This window comes from Scyliorhinus canicula, chromosome 1 (assembly GCF_902713615.1).
Source record: "Scyliorhinus canicula chromosome 1, sScyCan1.1, whole genome shotgun sequence".
Lineage (NCBI taxonomy): Eukaryota > Metazoa > Chordata > Chondrichthyes > Carcharhiniformes > Scyliorhinidae > Scyliorhinus > Scyliorhinus canicula.
This window is the reverse complement of record NC_052146.1, coordinates 103,915,691-103,933,593: the sequence shown is the minus strand read 5'-3', so window position 1 is coordinate 103,933,593 and position 17,903 is coordinate 103,915,691. Positions and strand designations below refer to the sequence as shown.

The 17,903-nt window shown below is 48.6% G+C and overlaps 1 protein-coding gene across 1 annotated transcript in view; it reads left to right on the top strand.

The window, feature by feature from the left end:
- The window catches only part of tmem30b (transmembrane protein 30B), a 54,993-nt gene extending 39,897 nt beyond the window's left edge, over positions 1–15,096 (top strand). The window contains exons 4-7 of the mRNA XM_038796757.1: positions 2,154–2,244; positions 9,902–10,051; positions 11,040–11,228; positions 13,208–15,096. Of these exons, the coding sequence (XP_038652685.1) occupies positions 2,154–2,244; positions 9,902–10,051; positions 11,040–11,228; positions 13,208–13,395 (618 nt within the window). The 3' untranslated portion in view covers positions 13,396–15,096. The remainder of the gene's footprint in view (positions 1–2,153; positions 2,245–9,901; positions 10,052–11,039; positions 11,229–13,207) is intronic.
- The last annotated feature ends 2,807 nt before the right edge of the window (positions 15,097–17,903 follow it).

The window sequence follows — 17,903 nt, the reverse complement described above, 5'->3', positions numbered from 1 at the left end:
AAACTCACGCAGATGCGGGGGGAATCGAATCTGAGACCCTGGAGCTGTGAAGCAACTGTGCTAACCACTGTGCTGCCCATGTCAACTGTGCCCATGTCGCTCTACGCCCTGTGGCATCCAGAAGCTCCCTTCATAAACAGGAAGGTGTTCCACTCCCTCAATGTGTGTGACCACCAGATGCAATTCATGCACGTTTTCCAAGGAGTCTGCATGATTGCTACATCCTCGGGCAATCGCAAATCCCTGGCATTTTCGAGGATCAAGCTGCAGGGATTGCTTGTAGGGATAAGGGATATTCAATGAGGTCTTGCTGATGACACAGTGCAGAGGTCAGAGACCGTAGCAGAAGCCCGGTACAAAGAGGCTCACAATGTCACCTGATCTTTGATAGAACGGTGCATCAGCCTTCTGAAGATGTGCTCCCACTGCCTCGACACCTCCAGTGGGACCCTCCAGTAGAGCACTCGGAGATCTCCCACATCATGGTGGTCTACTATGCCCGACATAGCCTTGCTCTGCAGTAGGGCAATGACCTTCATGAGGAAGATTTGGAGGAGTGGCACATGTCCTCTGATGACTACTTGCAGTGAGGAATAGTCTGTGATGCTCTTCAGCTGCTGCTTATTTCTGACTTCGGTCTGTCTGCTACCAGCATGTTGACTCCCCAGCTCCTGTCTGAGTGAGGTTCTGCCCTACATTGCTAGAGTTTACTGAACCACGCCTGAGTCCTATCACTGCGAATGAAGCACTTACAACGAGTGAACCTAACTGCCTGACATTGAGGGTCAGTGTGAAGAACTGTGTCCAGATGTGGAGATGCTGGCGTTGGACTGGGGTGAGCACAGTAAGAAGTCTTACAACACCAGGTTAAAGTCCAACAGGTTTGATTCAAACACGAGCTTTCGGAGCGCAGCTCCTTCCTCCATTCACCTGAGGAAGGAGCTGCGCTCCGAAAGCTCGTGTTTGAATCAAACCTGTTGGACTTTAACCTGGTGTTGTAAGACTTCTTACTGTGTCCAGATGAGAAGTGCTATGCCACTGGGAGAAAGGTTAAAGAATGTGAGACATTACGGCGGTGAAGAACAATGATATTTAATTCAGTGACGTGCAGATGTTACAAGTGATAATGACCCCCAACTACTTATACCTGACTTTACCCGTGATTGTGCCCCTACAATTCCTTATGCATGTAATAAACCCTCCTCCTCCATCTGGGTGTGTTCCCAGAGTGGACAATCGAAGTGCAGGTGGCCTGCTGCCTCTCACCCTGTTGTCTGGCGGATGTCCTCTGAGGCCCCGGCGTACTGTCAGTGGCACTGGTGTTGCCACGTCATCCAGTTCTGCCAGTCTCAGGAAGAGGGGATTCAGATTAGCTGGTCACTGCCAGGGTCTCCTGGGTGGAAGGTGCTCTTGTGGATCCTCCTCCCTCCGGGTGCTCGTGGGTCCCTGGGTTACTCCATGGGATGGAGGGGCAACTGGAGTGAGTTCCCAAATCCTCAATGGCACCTGGCGCTGCCAGTCCTGGAAGCCCCCCATTGTCTGCACCATGCTGTTGAAACCCTCCGCCATGGTCCTCGGGGACTGAGCCATACTTCAGAGTTCTCCAGTCATGGATCTGACCTCTTTCCCCAGGCTTTCCACTTGAGGACGACACCAACTTCTAATCCAATTTTTCTTTAAAGCACATTGCCCGCTAAACTGCCATTCTATTTGTTTCTGGTTTTCTGACTGTCGAGATCAATCTGAATAAAGTAGTGGCTAGAGTGGAGACAGCACAAATTTATAGTCTTGTGTTTTTGTGCATGTATGGAGTTCTTTTTCCTTCTCCCAGAAAGCAGCCAATACAGCCCCCAAATCTGATAAGCCACTTAAATTCATAGTGAGCCATCAGCAGAGGGGCATAGTACTCCTCCTCCCTGACAGCACACTATAATATATAAAGTGAGCTCGCAACATAAATCGTTCATGAACCCCAGGAGCAGAAGTCAGAAGCCTTGTTCTGTTGCCCTTCTAAAGGAATTAGTCCAACATAAGTGCACCAAAAACAGAAATGAAAGCCGGCACATATTAGTAAATCTCACGTTGGGACTGTGTGAATTTGCCAAATTGACTTTGTCAACATTTTTTTTGTTGCCTGCTCCCTATTTTCACAGAATCCTTCCGAATACTGTTTTCCGTTTCGCCACGACCAACAAAGCAGGCCTATCGCACCCTGTGGAGCCATTGCAAACAGTATGTTTAATGGTGAGTTCCTGCATATTCTGAATCCCAATATAATTCAGTTGGGATTGGTGAAAATTTACAGGCTCCCCATGTGGCAAGCCGCTCAAATGTCCATTGACTTCGGAGGAACTGGAAAATACCGGACGCGATTCTCCGCTGCCCACGACGGGTCGGAGAATAGCGGGAGGGCCTTCCCGACATTTTTCCAGACCTCCCGCTATTCTCTTTCCCCCCCCCCCCCCCCCCCACGGCCGCCCCACGACACGAATCGCTGCTCGCCGTTTTTTACGGCGAACAGCGATTCTCCCCTGGCCGATGGGCCAAGTTCCCAGGCCTTTACGGCCGTTTTCACGAACGCAAACACACCTGCTCTCACCGTTCGTGAAAACGGCCGCAAAGTGCCGTCCTGGACAACCATGGTACCGATTGGCACGGCCGCACCACGGCCGTGCCAAGGGTGGCATGGGCCTGCGATTGGTGGGCACCGATCGCGGGCAGCGGGTCCGATACCCGCGCACTCTTTGTTCCTCCGCCGCCCCGCAGGATCAGTCCGCGGGGCAGCTGAGGGGCATGACGGCCCGCGCATGCGCGGGTTTGACGCATATGCGTGATGACGTCATCCGCGCATGCGCGGGTTGGAGCCGTCCAACCCGCGCATGCGCAGCTGACGTCATCGTTGTGCGTCGCTAAGCCCGCGATGCCGTGCTTCACGGGGCCGCGCTGCTAGCCCCGACTGGGGGGGAGAATCAGGTCCCGGGAGGGGGGGCGCGGAGGCTGCCGTGAAACACGGCCAGTTTCACGGCAGCCTTTATGACTCTCCGCATTTGCGGAGAATCGCGCCCCTGGTCAATGGAACGGCCGGAAAATCCAGCCCTTGGGCTGACATTGTTGCACTTTATGCAGCCGGGTGTTTTGAACCTCACCACCATTTTTTAATACCTACGCCCATAACTGGTGGCACGGTAGCACACTGGTTAGCACTGTTGCTTCATAGCACCAGGGTCCCAGGTTCGATTCCCGGCTTGGGTCACTCTGTGTGGAGTCTGCACGTTCTCCCTGTGTCTGCGTGGGCTTCCTCCCACAAGTCACGAAAGACGTGCTGTTAGGTAATTTGGACATTCTGAATTCTTCTCCGTGTACCCGAACAGGCGCCGGAATGTGGCGACTAGGGGATTTTCACAGTAACTTCATTGCAGTGTTAATATAAGCCTACTTGTGACAATAAAGATTATTATCTGGGGAGGTGCTATTCACCTTGTGCCTCTGTATTTCTGCAATGCCTTAAGCCCAAAAAACCTTTTGTGAATTAGAATGATAGAATTTTGCAGAACAGAGGAGGCCGTTTGGTTCCCATGCTAGCTCTCGGAAACAGCTACCCACTTAGTCCGATTGCCCTGTCCTTTTTTCAAAATCTTTTTCTTTTGAAAACTATTTTTTTGAGGCACTTAGCTGGCTTGTAGTAAAGAACAAGGCAGCAGCACGGGTTCAATTCCCGTACCAGCCTCCCTGAACAGGCACCGGAATGTGGCGACTAGGGGCTTTTCACAGTAACTTCATTGAAGCCTACTTGTGACAATAAGCAATTATTATTCTAATTATATTGTGCTCGCTTCGGCAGCACATATACTAAAATTATTCTTATTATATATTTATACATCAAATGCAACCATAAAACAAAACAAGCCAACAGGGCTGCAAATAATCAAATCACCAAAATACCTAAGACCACACCATCCCGCCTTCTCCACCCCTCCACCCGATGAATGACTCCCGTCTCCGGGCAAACCCCTCTCAAGGTGAACTTTATCTTCTCCAGCCGAAGAAACTCTGCCAGGTCGCTCACCCACACCCTTAGTTTCGGTGGTCCCGAGTCACTACATTCGAATAAGATCTGTCTCCGGGTTAGCAGGGAGGCAAAGGCCAAGACATCGACTTCTTTCGCCCCCTGAACATCCGGGTCTTCTGACACTCCAAAGATCGCTAATTCTGGACTCACGACCCCTTTACCTTCAATATCTCCAACACACGTCGACAAACTCCTGCCAGAATCCCCCTCCCAGCTTCGGACAGGCCCAAAACATGTGGACATGATTCGCAGACCTGCCCACACCTATCCTCCACCCCTTCAAAAAACCTGCTCACCCAGGCCACAGTCATATATGCCCTGTGGACCACCTTGAACTGTATAAGGGTAAGCCTGGCACACAACGCGGATGCGTTTACTCTCTTCCCGTAACAGCCTCTCCGGACAGGCGCCGGAATGTGGCGACTAGGGGCTTTTCACAGTAACTTCATTGAAGCCCACTCGTGACAATAAGCAATTTTCATTTTTCATTTCATTTTAGAGCTTCCTCCCACACCCCCGCTTCCACCTTCCTCCCCAACTCCACCTCTCACTTCCGCTTCACTACCCCCTATCGGGGCTCCCTCCCAGTCCATCAACTCTTTGTAAATTTCTGACACTTTACCCTCCCCTACCCTTGTCTTTGACACCACCTTGTCCTGCAGCCCCAGGGCGGCGAATGAGGAGAGCACGGTATCTGCTTCCGGACAAAATTCCTCACCTGCAAATACCGGAACCCATTCCCGATGGGCAACTCAAATTCTTCCATCAACCCCTCGGCAAATCGGTGCCCTGCCGAGAACCCTCCAACCTCAGGTGCCGCCACCACACCCTCAGGGCGGCCAGCCCTACCGTGCTTGTAGAGTACCTGGCCGGCAAGAATGGTAAAGGCACCGTCAACAGTGCCCCGAAACCCGAGTCTCACTACCCACTGCCGAACCATGGCTATATTCGCCACTCAATAATAATTCATCAAATTTGCGGAGAGCTAACCCTCCCCGTTGCAGCAGCACCTTCACCCGCAGCGCCTTACCGCCCAGCCAAAACATGCCCAGAGATACCCCAAAATAAGTGCATTCGCCCTCCTTTTAAAACAAAAAGCCTTGTGAATGAAAACGGAGATTCTGCAGCCCAAATAAGAACTTCAGGAGAGCCATCACCTTCACCGATTGCACCCTTCCCGGGAGCACGTTCCACCTCCTGAAATCCCCTTTCGTCTGTTCCAGATTCAGCTTGTGCAACTTCCCCCACCCCCGCACCACCTGAATACCCAAATACCGAAAACTCGCCCCCACTACTCTAAATGGCAACTTCTCCAGCCTCTTCTCCTACCCCCTCGCTTGAATCAGAAAAACCTCACTCTTCCCCCATATTCAATTTATTTCCCCAGAACCCACCAACTCCTCCAATATGCCCATAATCCCCCCCCCCCCCATACCTTCCATGGGTTTGAAATGTAGAGCAGCAGATCGTCCGCATACAGCGAGACCCTATGCTCCACCCCGCGCGCACTATACCCCAAAGTCCCTTGACTCTCTCAGTGCACTTGCCAGTGGCTCAATAGCCAAGGCAAAGACCAATGGGGAGAGTGGCATTTCCTGCCTCATCCCCTGGCGCAGCCTGAACTGTTATGAACTCACCCGGTTCATTCGTACACACTCTACCGGTGCCTCATACGCTCTCTACCGGTGCCCGCTACAACAGCCAAACCCAATCCACAAACCCCTGCCCAAACCCAAACCACCCCAGCACCTCTCACAGATAGTCCCACTCCACGCGGTCAGAGGCCTTCTCCGCATCCATGGCGACCGCTGCCTCCACATTTCGTCTCTCTGGGGGCCTCATTATAACATTTAACAGCCGCCTGATGTTGGCCGACAGATGTTTCCCCTTAACAAACCCCGTCTGGTCTTCCCCTCTCACCCCGGACACACAGTCCTCAATCCTTGAGGCAAGGATATTGGCCAGCATCTTGGCTTCCTCATTTAACAGTGGAATTGGCCAGTAGGACCCACACTGCTCCAAATCCTTATCCCTTTTTAGAATTAATGAGATTGAGGCCTGCAATAACTTTGGGGAGCTCTGCTCCCTCGCCTCATTAAACACCCTTAGCAGCAGGGGCTCCAAGTACCCCAAAAATGTTTTGTAAAATTCCACTGAGAAACCGTCCGGGCTCGGGCCTTCCCTGTCTGCATCACCTCCATACCCTCCATCAGCCCAGTGTAGGCTCTCAATCCATCCACCAGGTCCTCCTCCAGCCTAGGGAACACCAACTCCTCCAACAAAACGCCTCACTCCCTCCACTCCGGCTGGGGGCTCCTGACTCATACAATCTCTTATAAAAGTCCCCGAACACCCATTCCAATGAAGCACTCACCACTCCTCACCTAGCCCCCTCCTCCCACTTGCCCTTGAGCTCCTCCACCAGGGTTTCCTCCGCCTCCTGTAGTTCCTGGTAGATATCCGACACCTTCCCCTCCCCCACCCAGATGCCGAGAACACCCTGCCCTGTATCCTCTGTGGCGGCAGCATCGGAAAGGCCACTACCTGTTTTTTCAGGAAGGCTCGTACTTGTAGATATTTAAAGGCGTTTCCTGGCGGCAGATTAAATTTGTCCTCTAGCGCCTTCAAACTGTGAAAACTTCCGTCTATGAACAGATCTCCCATCCTTCTGATGCCTGCCCTCTGCCAGCTCTGGAACCCACCATCCATCCTACCCGGGACAAACCTGTGGTTGTTGCATATCGGGGTCCAGACCAATGCTCCTTCCGCCTCCAACGCCGCCGCCCCCCCCCCCCCCCCCCCAAACCACCCACTTCCTAATCATAGCTATATTGGCTGCCCAGTAGTAGTTGCGAAAGTTCGGCAGCGCCAACCCCCCCCCACCCCCCAACTACGCTCCAACAGCGATCTCCTTACTCGCGGGGTCTTATTCGCCCTCACAAAGCCCGTAATGATCCTACTCACCCGCTTGAAAAAGGCCTTTGAGATGAAGATGGGGAGGCACTGAAAGACAAACAAAAATCTGGGGAGGACAGTCATTTTCGCGATCTGCACCCTCCCTGCCAGTGACAGTGGGAGCATGTCCCACCTTTTAAAGTCCACTTCCATTTGTTCCACCAACCGGGTCAGGTTGAGCCTGTGCAGGGCCTCCCATTTTCTGGCCACCTGTACACCCAGGTAACAAAAACTTTTCTCTACCATCCTGAGTGGCAGCTCTATCAGCCTCTCCTCCTGCCCCTTGGCCTGGATCACAAACAACTCACTCTTTCCCATGTTCAGTTTGTACCCTGAAAAACTACCAAAATCCCTCAGGATCCGCAGAACATCCCTCATCCCCTCCACAGGGTCTGAAATATACAGGAACAAATCATCCGCGTATAGCGAGACCCGATGTTCCACCCCCTCCCGAACCAGTCCCCGCCAGTTCCTCGAGGCTCTCAGCGCCATAGCTAGTGGTTCTATAGCTAGGGCAAATAGTAACGAGGAGAGGGGATACCCCTGCCTCATTTCCTGGTGAAGCTCGAAGTACCCCGACATCAGCCGGCTTGTACATACACTTGCTACAGGCGCCTAGTACAGCAATTTCACCCAGCCAATAAAGCCCTCACCAAACCCGAACCTCCCCAGTGTTTCCCACAGGTACTCCCACTCCACCCGGTCAAAGGCTTTCTCTGTGTCCATCGCTGTTACCACCTCCGCCTCTCCTCCCTCTGAGGGCATCATAATAATATTCAAAAGTCTCTGGGCATTGGTATTGAGTTGTCTGCCTTTAACAAACCCAGTCTGGTCTTCCTCTATCACCCCTGGGACGCAATCCTCAATTCTTGTGGCCAGAATCTTAGCTAGCAATTTGGCATCCATGTTTAAAAGCGAAATCGGCCTGTATGACCCGCAATGTTCTGGGTCCTTCCCTCGTTTAAGAATGAGTGAGAGCAAAGCCTGTGACATTGTTGGGAGGAGGGTGCCTTTCTCTCTAGCCTCATTGAAGGTCATCCTCAGGAGTGGGCTCAATATTTCCAAAAATTTCTCATAGAATTCTACGTGGTAACCATCTGTCCCCGGGGCTTTACCCGATTGCATGCCCTCTAAACCCATGACAATCTCCTCCAATTCAATCCCCCCCTCCCCCCCGGATCCAAAACCGTGTTAACCTCCTTATTCTTTACTGCCCCACTTTCCATGGCCGCCTCCCTCTTTCACAGTTGGTGTGCCAGCATTCTACTTGCTTTCTCCCCATACTCATAGACTGCCCCCCTTGCCTTCCTCAGCTGTGCTACCGCTTTCCCTGTGGTCAGCAGTTCAAACTCCACCAGCAGACTCCACCGCTCCCTCAGTAGCCCCGCCTCGGGGGTCTCCGCGTATCTCCTGTCCACTCAGAGAATCTCCTCCACCAGTCTCTCCCTCTCCGCTCTTTCTCTCTTTTCCCTCTGGGATCGAATTGAGTTGGGTTCCCCTCTGACACCTGCCTTCAGAGCCACCCAGACCGTTGCCGCTGCTACCTCACCCGTATCGTTTGTTTCCAGGTAATCCTGGATGTTCCTGCTAATCCGTTCCCGTCACCTTTGGGATTAACGGCCTGCTCAAGACAAAGAAGTCTATGTGGGAATAAACCTTATGAATGTGGGAGAAAAAAGAGAACCCCCCCCCCCCCCCCCCCCCCCCCCCCCCCCGCTGCATCTGCCTTTAACCCCTTTAGATGTGTGAAAACGCGCGCACTTTTGACCGGCCCATTCAAACCCCTCACATTCCACTTGATCAGCCTGGACGGGGGGGGGGGGGGGGGGGGGGGGCTAACCCCCCCCCCCCCCCCACCGACTAGCCATTGCCCTTTTTTGACCAACCTCGAGCCCGCGCCCTTTTTTAAAGCTATTATGGATTCTGCTTTACTTTCTGATAAGATATTCTTCACCGTTTCTGATAATATATTCTTTTAAACCAAATATTTATTCATCCTCCTTTTTAAACTATCATGGATTCTGCTTCACTGTTTGTGATAAGATATTTTTCATTTTCTGATGAGATATTCTAGTCCAAATCTCTATTTTTATGCAATATACTACAGCGGACATTTGACCTAACTGAGTAATTTTGATAGCACAACAAAATGTCGGTGTTTCCGGAGAGGCAACAGTGTAGAGAGCAAAATATAGGGGTGGGGTTGGGGAAAAGAGAGAGTGAGAGGGTCCATGCTGTCATGATATGCAGACATGCAGATAATGATATACAGACAGGCAGCTAATGAACACAGAGAACAGAACATGACCAATGAGCAGGCAGGTCATTCAGGGGTGGTATCTCACTATAAAAGGCACGAGGCACTCTCACTCCGCCTCTTTCCACTGATGAACATCTACAGAGTGAATCAGGGTGTATGTACAGTATCACACCTCCAGCACATGGCTAAGAGCTAGTCTGGTTCAGTCAGACAGAGTAACCACACTTGGGTTAGCAGAGTGTCAAACTCATAGAGAACTGTGCTAACTGTGCTTCTAGTTCAATAAATCAGATTGAACGAACTTTAAGGTCTGGAGTATCTTTCGGTTAAAGCTGCATCCAGTTGCAGCCTGTGTTATCCCAGAGTACATAACACAACACATGCAGCAGGTTCTGCCTTCCATGGAGCATGATTCAAAATAACCTAAAGACCTCTCCAAGATGTGGCAAAGTCATGGAAACATTTGTGAAGACTGATCCTGTACAATATTTCCAGCAACCCTTGTGATGAACACATTGCCCACTGCCTCTCTCTTTGCCCCCATTACTCAGTAACATGTGTAAATTCTGCTTTGCTAATTTGTATAATAGGATTGACAGTGCTTTTCTATCTTTTAGATTCCTTTGTGGTCTATAAGGTAAACAGCAGTGGAGTCTCCAAGGTGTCTCTAAATGGCAAAGGAATTTCTTGGTGGACAGACTACAATGTCAAATTCAATAACCCTAAATCAGACAATGGAACTGATGATCTAAAACAGGCATTTGAGGGTAAATGGACTTGCTTTCACTAAATGTTTCTACCAATCGAATGGTCTTTATGTAAATTTTGGTTCTTATCAAATCCTTTAGAGGGATTAGTAATGGTGTTTGGACAGACAAACCTAGATCAAGCACCACAAGTTGGCTTTTCCCTATGGGCTGAAGAATCCACCGTCTGACATCAATGGGGTCAGAAGCCCTCACTGTAAGGTACCTATTTGTCATTTTTTCTTTTCCCTGAATTGTCCAATTAATAACCAAAAGGTCATCAATTATTGTAAAACCCCATCTGGTCTACTAACTTGCTCTCCAATGAAGGATGGTGGGAAATTTCTGGAGACACTTCAGCATTGATTGGTGATCTGAAATTCAGTGCCCGCTCTGTTCATACCTCCATATCCTGCTGCTGAAAATCCAGCTAAAGCCCTTCAAGCCCAGTCTTCAAACAAAGAAAGGGAAAATAGTCATAGTGTGCACAACTGGAAAGGCTTTTGTGGTTTGATTTTAATTTATCCATGTATAATCGGGGCAAAGGCTTGTCCATATGGATCAAGAAGGTGTCTGTACCTGTGGAGGAAATGTAAGTCTACAGTTAATTGTCCACTCTGTAAAATATGATAGCTTGCTACATGACCAGCTGGTTCATCATTGCGTAAGTTACAAAGATACTTCAATTGTACCTCTTTCGGCTGTACAGCATTCAATACCTAGTTGTGAAAAGTGCTACCTCCGCTCTTTCTTTCCCATTGGGGATTTAAGTTCTATTTTTGCAGAATCATTTGCGTAAAATTCTCATTAAAGCGCCGCTAGATTGGTTCTGTAAAATTGTGTGGCAATGGCGTTGTTGCACAGCAACTAGACTGTCAGAAGTGAAAACCGCTGAATCTCTAATTACTCATGTCATTTTACTGATGTTGGATGAATTTTATTTTCTCTGCTTTTTTAAAATAAGTGACTCTTCTTTTTGGTTATCAACCCCTATACACTGAAATTACAGGAACTGTAAAGCCTGCCAACTGGCCTCGACCTGCCTACGAGCTGGACACAAGCCCAGCAAACAATGGCTTTGTCAATGAAGACTTCATTGTTTGGATGAGGACTGCGGCCTTGCCAACATTTCGCAAACTTTATCGGCGTATTGATGGTGGGATGCAGCCAGGAAATTATTCTGTGGAAATAAGTTACAGTATCCTTGCATTTTTCAGAAGTTAAAGGGTAAAGTCGCCATAGTCCAAATAACCGTAGGCTGCTTTCCCCTTAGAGGGGGAGAGCTGACTGCTGGTGATTCACCCTGATGATGATCACCACACCTCAGGTGAGGAGCGAGATTGAGAAGGCGGGGTGTTCAAGAATAACCTCAGCTGGTACGTGAATTGAACCAGTACTACTGGCCTTGCTCTGCATCACGAACCAGCAATACTGGGAGGACTAACTGGCTTAAACACATATATACCCGATGAAACATTATAACTCTGCTGAATAACTCTCACTAAAGATGCCTTGGGGCACTTTTACTTCAATTTTTCCATCCGTCATGGAATTCAAACCACTGGTCGGAATAATATGGTAGTCACAAAGAAATCCAATAAATAATTCGGGAGCATGTTTTATTTTGTTCAGAGTGATGAAAATGTGGAACACAGTACAGCAAGGAATCATCAAGAGCAATGTTATTGATGCCTTGAATGGGAAGCTAGTTATTGATATTGGGGAGTAAAAAGAATGTGCTACTGGGGTTTGAAGAAGTGGGGGAGAATAAATACCAGCATTAACTGAGTGGGCCAAAAGGCCTATTTTCTGTGTTGTAATTTCTAACAAGTGTAATTATTCAGGTACCTAGGTATAAAAGGATTCTCCTTGATTTGAGATTTTATTGGTTCCTTCCACGCTCTCTAATTTCATAGAATTTACAGTGCAGAAGGAGGCCATTCGGCCCATCGAGTCTGCAGCGGCTCTTGGAAAGAGCACCCTACCCAAGCCCACACCTCCATCCTATCCCCATAACCCAGCAACCCCACCTAACACTATGGGCAATTTAGCATGGCCAATCCACCTAACCCGCACATCTTTGGATGAGGCAGGTCACACTCCCTTGAATATGTTCTTGGGCTTCGCGACATGGTGGTGCAGTGGTTAGGACTGCTGCCTCATGAGACGAGGACCCAGGTTCGATCCTGGCCTTGGGTCACTGTCCATTTTGAGTTATATATGGCCACGCTAAATTGCCCCTTAATTGAAAAGAAAGAATTGAGTACTCTTAAATTTATTTTAGAAAAAGAAGTGGGATGGGGAAGAGAAGTGAGGGGAGAGTTTTTCTCTGTGGCCTGTGTTACAAAACTGCAAATCCATTGATAACGAACAGGCTGACACTGCGTTCAAGAGCGGTGTTATGAAGACATGAGGTTCGGCAATCCTGCCTGTCTACCCTCCTGCTTTATGCTGCCGAGGGAAAATATGTAGCCTGGCACCAGAAAACTGACAATTAAAGCTGCCGATTTATTGTGTACTTCTTTAAAAAAATAAGTAAAGTGTAAGTGATGGGAATCTGTTATCCCTTTCTAATCTAGTTTATAAATGCCTCCACTCTCACCCAACATGGTTGACCTTTGGTGCTCTTTGAAGAAGCTTAGCTTTTCTTTTTATAAATTTCGAGTACCCAATTATTATTTTTTTCCAATTAAGGGGCAATTTAGCGTGGCCAATCCTCCTAACCTGCACATCTGGGTTGTGGGGGTAAAACCCACGCAGACACGGGGAGAATGTGAAGAAGCTTAGCTACTTGGGCAACTGGATTAGGGCAATAAATGCAGACCTATTAACATCTCTCTCATTTTAAGAGCAAATATATAATAAAGTAGCTATCTTTGAAAGGTTTCTCGTCCATCAGCTCCAGGTTCCGCTCAAGGCCTCCCACTGTTCTGACTTGGATATGGTTAGATGTTCCTTCATTGTTATTGGGTCAAAATGGTGGAGGTTCCTACATAACATCACTGAGGGTACCTTCCCCATGCAAACTATGGAGTAGGCCACCTTTCATCGAGAGCAATTGGGGATGGACCAATGGTGCCCACTTCTCATAATTGATTTTTTTTTAAATAAGTAATGCTGTACTCTTTCTAGTATTGTTGATGCCGTGGTTCTGGTTCTCCTTAACGTTCTCTTCAGATTATCCAGTGTTGAGTTTCAATGGAAAGAAACGAATAACTTTCAGCACCATATCTTGGATGGGTGGGAGGAACCCATTCTTGGGAATTGCTTATATTACGTGTGGTAGTGCCTGTATTGTTACAGGAATTGTAATGTTCATTGTCTACATTAAGTATCATGGACGGCACGTCTTCAAAGAGGACTAAGCGCAACAGTGCGCAATACTTGCGCCTTTCAATGCGTGATCCTCACTGGGTGATTTGTCTCAGAAACTGTCACCTAAAAGTTAACGGTACATTTGCCACATTAATCTTGGACAGAGCGCAGAATTAATTTTACCCTTGCCATTGATGATTTTATATTGTACCTCTAACTGCAGCCCGAATGATGTGTGCACGTTTTGAAATTATTTTAATTTCACAGATTTATTTCCACTGCGTTACATTTTATAATGCGAAAGTCAGGTGATTTAGCCTCGACTTAGTGAAAATGATTATTAGAACTGTCAGCCAGCCGGGCACCAATGGACCCAGCAGCTAAATTTCTTGTGTAGTCATTCCACCTATTCGGTGTTTAGTTTGGTTGTTACAGTAGAATTCTATTGTACAAGTCTCAATTTTCAATAGTCACAAAAGAAGCTTAATGGGTCTATAATTTAATTATTAATTTAATGTATTACAAAACTGTTTAAATCTTTATGCTAACACTGTTTAAATGTTTATGCTAACATTATCTCGGTCCCTTTTGATCAGATTCGCTGATGTACTTTCTGTTAATGGAGATCGTCATCAAAATTACAGACACCAAAAACTCACTGCCTCAGCTTGTTGGCATTTTTATATGGGGAATTCCAGTGGTAAACCTTTAAAGTCCTTCATGTTTTTCCAGAAAATTGGAAACCAATACACTGGGAATTTATTCACCTGGGCCCGGCTTTAATACCAGAGCATTTTCTATAAACTGACCTCCTGTTAACTCATTTTGCCAACTGCTTATCCCCAAGCATGATTTAAAAAATGTAATGCCCAACCCTTGCCTTGCCTCAAACGGCAAATCGAAACATTCTTACATAAACGGAAAATGCTGCAAGTGGCTGGCTGGCCAGGCAATATCTGTGGAGAGAGAAGCTGGCTTGTCTCAGGCTTGTGAACTCAACTTTTCTCAGTTCTAATGAAATGTAGTAGACTTTGAGCAGGAGGAAGAAGAAAAACAGAAGGAAATGTCTTTGTAAGGTGGGGTGGTAGGCAGGAGAGATTAAATGACAAATGGTTTCATGATGAGTAAAGATGCCTTTAGATAGCAAATATCGGAACACAAAACATGTCTCTGGATAGCAACTATCGGAATGAAAACTGAAAGACTAAAGAAATGAATGAGGGGGAAAAAAGAACCAGCAAAAAAAAACACAACAAAATTGAAGCAGCCATTAAGATCTGAAATTGTTGAACTCGGTGTTGAGTTTAGGCAGTAGCGTCGAAAGATAATGTGCTGTTCTTCAACCTTGTGTCGAGCTTCATTGGAACACTGCAGCAGATCAAGATCAGAAAGGTCAGAGCGATGGCAAGGTGGAGGATTGAAATTGACAGGTAACGAGAAGCTCTGGGCCATGCTTACCAAATAATCCGTCAAGCAATCACCCAGTCTGTACTTGGTCTCCCCAGTAAAGACCACATTGTGAGCAACGAATACAGTACACTAAATTGACAGAAGTACATGTAAATTGTTCTTTCACTTGGATGGGGAGCCTTAGATTGCGCATCATTAATTGTGTTTAATTGTATACAAGTGGTGGACATTAATTGGCATATGACTTGAGTACATTATAAAAGACACACAAATTCTGGCATGGTTGAATTGGGAGGTTTCTGCTTGTAATTTTTCACTCTGTAAATAAATGTTAGAGTAAACATTGGCTCCAGTATTATGCTTCCAGAAGGGGACAACTTCTTTGCCTGGATCAAAAATGCAAAGCTAGGTTTCCAAGCAGTTTGGCAACCTGATAACCATACCAGCCATATCCAACAGGAGCTTCCAATTTAATTTGGCTTGAAAGTATTATTCAGTTGAGGACTATATAGTGCTCAGATCTATAGCATTTAGTTAATCCCAGTACACTTTTCAACAGCTGCTTATCTACTTCACTATGAAAGACAAATGTGCCTCGGTTCTGAGGCTTGCGTCTCAGTAAATCGTCATTGTTTTCCATGTGGTTAGCACAACCTCCCGTTGATGGCCTGAGTCAGAAAGATGTGGGTTCAGTCCAGGACTGGAAATGAACACAAAATCTAGGCTGATGCTCCAATGCAACACTGCGGTGCTGAGGGAGTCCCACCATTTGGTTGAGCCATTAAACTGCGATGCTGTTTGCACCTTGAGTGATATGAAAGATCCCATGGTGCTATTCAAAGACAAGCAAGGGCATTTTCCCACCTTCCACAGGCCAATGGCCCAATGAGAGAAATTGCAGCCGGCTTGTTCCAGGACGCTGGTGGAGATGATTGTCAGAATGGTACAGGTAGAGGAGGCACGAGTCTCTGGGTTCCACAAAGGATTTTTAAAATTAATCTTTTGAAAAACTTATCTGCTGTTGGCTGACATCTGACATCCAACACTCCTGACAAATATTGCACCGAGATCATTTGATGGGTGTTTAGCCACCTAACACAAACCTGGGACGGGATTCTCCCCTACCCGGCGTGACGGAGGGTCTCGGCGTAGGGGAGTGGCACCGACCACTCAGGGGTCGGGCCTCCCCAAAGGTGGGGAATTTGCGGGGCCCTGTACGAACACGGAGACAAAGCCAGCCGCCTGTTGGCACACCAGCTGAGAAAGCAGGCAGCCAGCAGGGAAATTGCGCAAATCAGAGGTACCAGAGGCACGTGGGAAACAGAACCAGAGAGGATTAACGAAACCTTCAAGGCCTTCTACCAAGAGCTATACACCTCGGAGCCCCCAACGGGGAAGGCTGGGATGAACCGGTTTCTTGATGGACTGGACATACCAGTCGTGGGAGAGGGCAGAAAACGGGATCTGGAAGCATCACTAGCACTGGGAGAGATCATGGAGAGCATTAGCTCCATGCAGACGGGGAAGGCGCCGGGACCGGACGGATTCCCGGCGGACTTCTACAAAAAATTCGCGACAGCGCTGGCCCCGCACCTGCGGGAGATGTTCACAGACTCGCTAGCTAGGGGCACACTGCCACCCACGTTAGCACAGGCCTCAATCTCGCTGATACCTAAGAAAGACAAAGACCCAACGGAATGTGGGTCATACAGACCCATATCCCTGCTGAACGCAGACGCCAAAATACTGGCCAAAATCCTAGCCAAAAGGCTAGAAGACTGTGTACCTGAGGTGGTCACAGAGGACCAGACGGGCTTCGTCAAAGGTAGACAGCTTACCGCGAACATCAGGCGCCTGCTGAACGTGATAATGACCCCCTCCGGGGAGAGAACACAAGAGGTGATCGTCTCCCTGGACGCAGAAAAGGCCTTCGACAGAGTCGAATGGAAATACCTCATAGAGGTACTGGAGCGGTTCGGGCTTGGAACAGGGTTCACCGCTTGGGTAAAGCTCCTATACAACGCTCCCATGGCGAGTGTACGGACCAACAATACCAACTCCCAATACTTCCAGCTGCACAGGGGCACCAGACAAGGATGCCCACTGTCCCCGCTGCTGTTCGCACTAGCAATCGAACCGCTAGCAATCGCGCTCAGGGCAGCAAAAAATTGGAGGGGGATCCGAAGGGGAGGTAGAGAGCACAGAGTCTCACTCTATGCGGATGATCTGCTCCTCTATATCTCGGACCCACAAAGCAGCATGGACGGAATCATAGCGCTCCTGAAAGAGTTTGGAGCCTTCTCGGGCTACAAACTCAACATGAGCAAAAGTGAGATCTTTCCAGTACACCCGCAAGGGGGGGGGGGGGGGGGGCAGCGCTAAAGGGCCTGCCGTTCAAACAAGCCCGAAATAAATTCCGCTACCTGGGGATCCAAATAGCCCATGACTGGAAAGGGGTCCACAAATGGAACCTCACCAGCCTGACGGAGGAAGTTAAAAAGGACCTGCAAAGATGGAACACACTCCCGCTCTCCCTCGCGGGGAGAGTCCAGACGATCAAAATGAACGTACTGCCCAGGTTCCTTTTCCTGTTTAGATCCATTCCGATCTACATCCCCAAGGCCTTTTTCAAAGCGCTGGACAAACATATCATGGCGTTCGTATGGGGGGGTAAAAATGCTAGGATCCCAAAGAAGGTCATACAAAAAACAAAATCCAGGGGGGGGCTAGCCCTCCCGAATCTACAATTCTACCACTGGGCGGCAACAGCCGAGCGAGTAAGGGGATGGATCCAGGAGCCAGAAGCCGAGTGGGTGCGTGCGGAGGAGGCCTCCTGCATGGGAACCTCCCTCCGGGCCCTCGCCACGGCAGCACTCCCATCCCCACCCAAAAAACACTCCACCAGCCCAGTGGTGACAGCCACCCTCCAATCCTGGAACCAACTGCGGCAGCAATTTGGCCTGTACAAAATGTCGGACAAGGCTGCCATCTGCAACAACCATAGGTTCAAACCAGCACTGACCGACGCCACCTTCAAAAGGTGGAGGCAGGACGGGGGGACACTGACAGTCAGGGACCTATACACGGACGACAGGATCGCAACACTGGACGAACTGACAGAGAAATGTCAGCTAGCTGGGGGGAACGA